This window comes from Cynoglossus semilaevis, chromosome 12, assembly GCF_000523025.1.
Source record: "Cynoglossus semilaevis isolate Cse_v1.0 chromosome 12, Cse_v1.0, whole genome shotgun sequence".
In the NCBI taxonomy this organism is placed as follows: domain Eukaryota; kingdom Metazoa; phylum Chordata; class Actinopteri; order Pleuronectiformes; family Cynoglossidae; genus Cynoglossus; species Cynoglossus semilaevis.
Genome location: NC_024318.1, coordinates 8,499,156 through 8,502,402, shown reverse-complemented (window position 1 = coordinate 8,502,402; position 3,247 = coordinate 8,499,156). Strand labels below are relative to the sequence as shown.

General features: G+C 35.4%; 2 protein-coding genes across 3 annotated transcripts in view; both read right to left on the bottom strand.

Moving 5' to 3' along the window:
- The window catches only part of slf2 (SMC5-SMC6 complex localization factor 2), an 8,832-nt gene extending 7,590 nt beyond the window's left edge, over nucleotides 1–1,242 (bottom strand). Inside the window, exon 1 of one of the 2 annotated variants that reach the window (XM_008321888.3) lies at nucleotides 1,077–1,242. In XM_008321888.3, the coding sequence (XP_008320110.1) occupies nucleotides 1,077–1,117 (41 nt within the window). In that variant the 5' untranslated portion in view covers nucleotides 1,118–1,242. The remainder of the gene's footprint in view (nucleotides 1–1,076) is intronic. The other variant, XM_008321890.3, reaches the window with a different exon arrangement.
- A 453-nt stretch (nucleotides 1,243–1,695) lies between these two features.
- The window catches only part of LOC103387331 (phosphoglycerate mutase 1), a 3,519-nt gene continuing 1,967 nt past the window's right edge, over nucleotides 1,696–3,247 (bottom strand). The window contains exons 4-5 of the mRNA XM_025060914.1: nucleotides 3,222–3,247; nucleotides 1,696–2,868 (exon numbers count right to left, since the gene is read on the bottom strand). The exon at nucleotides 3,222–3,247 is cut by the window's right edge and continues 41 nt beyond it. Of these exons, the coding sequence (XP_024916682.1) occupies nucleotides 2,699–2,868; nucleotides 3,222–3,247 (196 nt within the window). The 3' untranslated portion in view covers nucleotides 1,696–2,698. The remainder of the gene's footprint in view (nucleotides 2,869–3,221) is intronic.

Sequence of the window (3,247 nt, the reverse complement as noted above, 5' to 3'; positions counted from 1 at the left end):
GTTTCACCTCGGCCAATTAAAAGGCAGACACCTGACATAACATCAATAATAACATACAACGGAATTAACAGGGTTAGTTTCACTAGTTGTTTATTTTTTATTTCTTGGGTAACAAATGCGCAAATAGCGATATTAGCAAATGTTAGCAACAGCTCATTTACGGAGATGCAAGTGAGTAAACGACTAAACGTTTACTCACTTGCATGACGAAAAAAGGCGTTTCCACACGTTATTTTGATACGATATTAACGTAGTGCTTGTTCGTCATTTTGCGACAGACTTTGTCACTGCAGAGTTAAACTATATCAAACTTTACCACCATTAAGCATTTCAAAAATGTATTTTAAAGTATATGTTTCGGGAAGTGTTTTTATACGCTAACCGGTGTTATGTGCGTCTTGGTGGCCCAATTGGTTTCTTACGCGTGAGCGCGCCCTGTTAAGTCAGGTCAAAAGAAGCATTTTCCCAAACACTGAATAAAATTTCAAATTGCCCTAACCCTAACTAAAACAAACAAAAAAACAAACAAAAAACACTCGGTTACATATTTTTTCTATGTAGCTACTAACAGAATAGTGTGTTAACTAACTGAAACTGCTCATTACTGCCCTCGATCTCAGGCATGTCTAAGTTGTAGGGCACTTGAACATTTAAAATAAAAAGCCATAACATAACTCTTTGACGAATATTTTAAGTGGACTAATATACCACTATAAATGAAAAAAAAACCCATACAAACAACAAATCACACTTTATTATAGTTACGTTTAATTTACGCATATTTTGTTTGTTTTGATTCACTTTAAGCTACTTTAGCTATCGTATTAGTCTTTTGTTTTAGACCAGTAATATAAGGTTAGCGCTAGCTTGTAGCTATTTTAAGGCTACTTTGTTAAAACACCTTGCATTGATATAAATGGAATTACCAGTCATAATGCAATAATAACGTTCTTTCAAGGCGCGTTCACGCAAAAGGCACCCATTTGGAATGGATACAAGAACTCACATAACATGAGTTCGGCTAAAATCTTAGCACAAACAAATAGAGTAAAGAGAGAGTCCGGATATTTTCTTACCGAGTGTTCATCTGATCCTCTGTTGATGCCTTTGACTTCATGACAAGGTAAGGTGTCCATAACAACAAAGCGCGACGACATAAGGTGTTCTACGCATCCAACGTTATGATCCTTTCAACCTTCTCCCGCTTACTGTCGTAAAGACCATAGCGTCACGCAAAGCATTGTGGGATTTGCAGCTCAAAAGAGGTATTCCCGGGAACAGATTTGGTAGTTTGTTTACTTGAATATCCCTCGTTTCATTAGTGTCGTCTAAGAACGCAATAGATCATATGTCATATTATAATTAATCAGTAAAGACAGTAAAATTAATACATTTTATACTTCTTTTTAAAGGTGTAAAGGGTATTCTTTTCTTTTTACTGTAAAAACGCACGTCAAATATGCGCCAGTAGCACTGTTATGTATATTGGTTACCCTTTCTTTAAAAATATATATTGTATTAATATTCAGATTTTTACTGACTGTTTTTCTCTACAAATACAATAAAAATACAAGATAATATAAATATAAAATAGAATAGAATAAAAATACAAAGTAATAAATAAGAGAAAATAGAATAAAATCATAAATAATAGAAAATAGTAACGATGCTAGACAAGCAGACACACCCACATGATTTAGACATTACCATGTACATCTTTATTACATCTGAGCTTTCACAGGGCATGTTCAGACAACACCCAGCAGTTTACATAATGAAGAAAAAATGTTGCAGCTTCCAAGCAGTTAATAATTCCATTTACCATTAGCCTGAACAGTCTGCAATGTTACCACCATGACAGGTGTAGACGTTTAATTCCACAGCAGCAGCTGGAGCCACCTGAGAACTAGGACAGCGAGAGGCAGAGACACGACAACGTTAACCAAGACATAACAAGAGCATTTGTTAAATGTGAAAAGTTTCATCTTTAGTTCAAACTGCACAGTAATATTGTGTAACAAGGGCACTATAACAACTCTTTGTGCAATGCTGATACATGTGATGTTTCAAACTGGTCAAACTAGGTAAATTAGCAACAACATTCAAGGACACTGCACGGTTAACATTTAGACAGAGACTTGCAGAGGAAAGAACAGACCTTATCTCCTCATTCTGCTAACTGAAGGTTCTCTTTATCCATGGAATGCACAAACTTTATTTTCAAGGTTAAGCAAACTGCAAAGCCTTTGTAACGGTTTTATTTACTGTATATATCTAATAAGATTCAAAAACAATATTCACTTCAGGCTAGGTGAAGAGAAAAATAAAACATTCTATTTCCTTGCAATAGTCAAACCAACATCGCCACCTGATTTACAACAGGAGCATTGCAGATTTAATTCTGAATTCTGATCATTTCAATTCGATCGGGGGAATGTTGCGGTTCTTGAATTAGTTAGTTAGACACCCAAGTACAGTACATAAATAAATTCTATATTTTTATATTTTACTTTTATATCATTTTTGAAACCCATTGCTTCTAAATTAGGGGTTCATGATACTGAGCTGTTTTTGCAAAGTCACATTTAGAATCTCTCAGTCTACAGTGCATTGTATACTGTGTGAGGGTCCAAAATAAATTATACAGAGTTGTCTAGTTTAACCTAAACTGTCATCACTGAGACGTTTCCTTGCTGCTTTACTTCTTGGCTTTGCCTTGAGCTGCCACTGCCTCCATGGCCTTGCGTACAGTTTCCTCATCTCCCAGAAACTGCATGGGCTTCACGGGTTTGAGGTTTTTGTCGAGCTCGTACAGGATCGGGATGCCGGTTGGAAGGTTCAGCTCCATGATGTCCTCGTCTGACATTCCTGCAGAAAGTAGCAAAAAATATTATGATAAATGTCAGTTTCATAACTGCATAATGTAGGAACTGTGACAAATTGACAAAGAGACCTTGTGAAAAATTGATGAAAATTTTCTAACGTATTACTCAATTATTTTGTTGTTTTTCCCATAGTTCTATAATTTCTTTATATAAAATTATTTGGACTATGTGACTATGTTACTATTTTAAAATATTTAGATACATATATCATCAAGGTTTTTTAGAAAAATATTGAGATCTGCTTTTTAGACCATGTCTCCCAGATCTTCTGTACATTAGGGTACTAAAGTAAATAGTTTATGTACAGTGATATGAGTGCCAGTGTGTGCCACCCACCCTCCAGGTGCTTGACGATTCCTCTG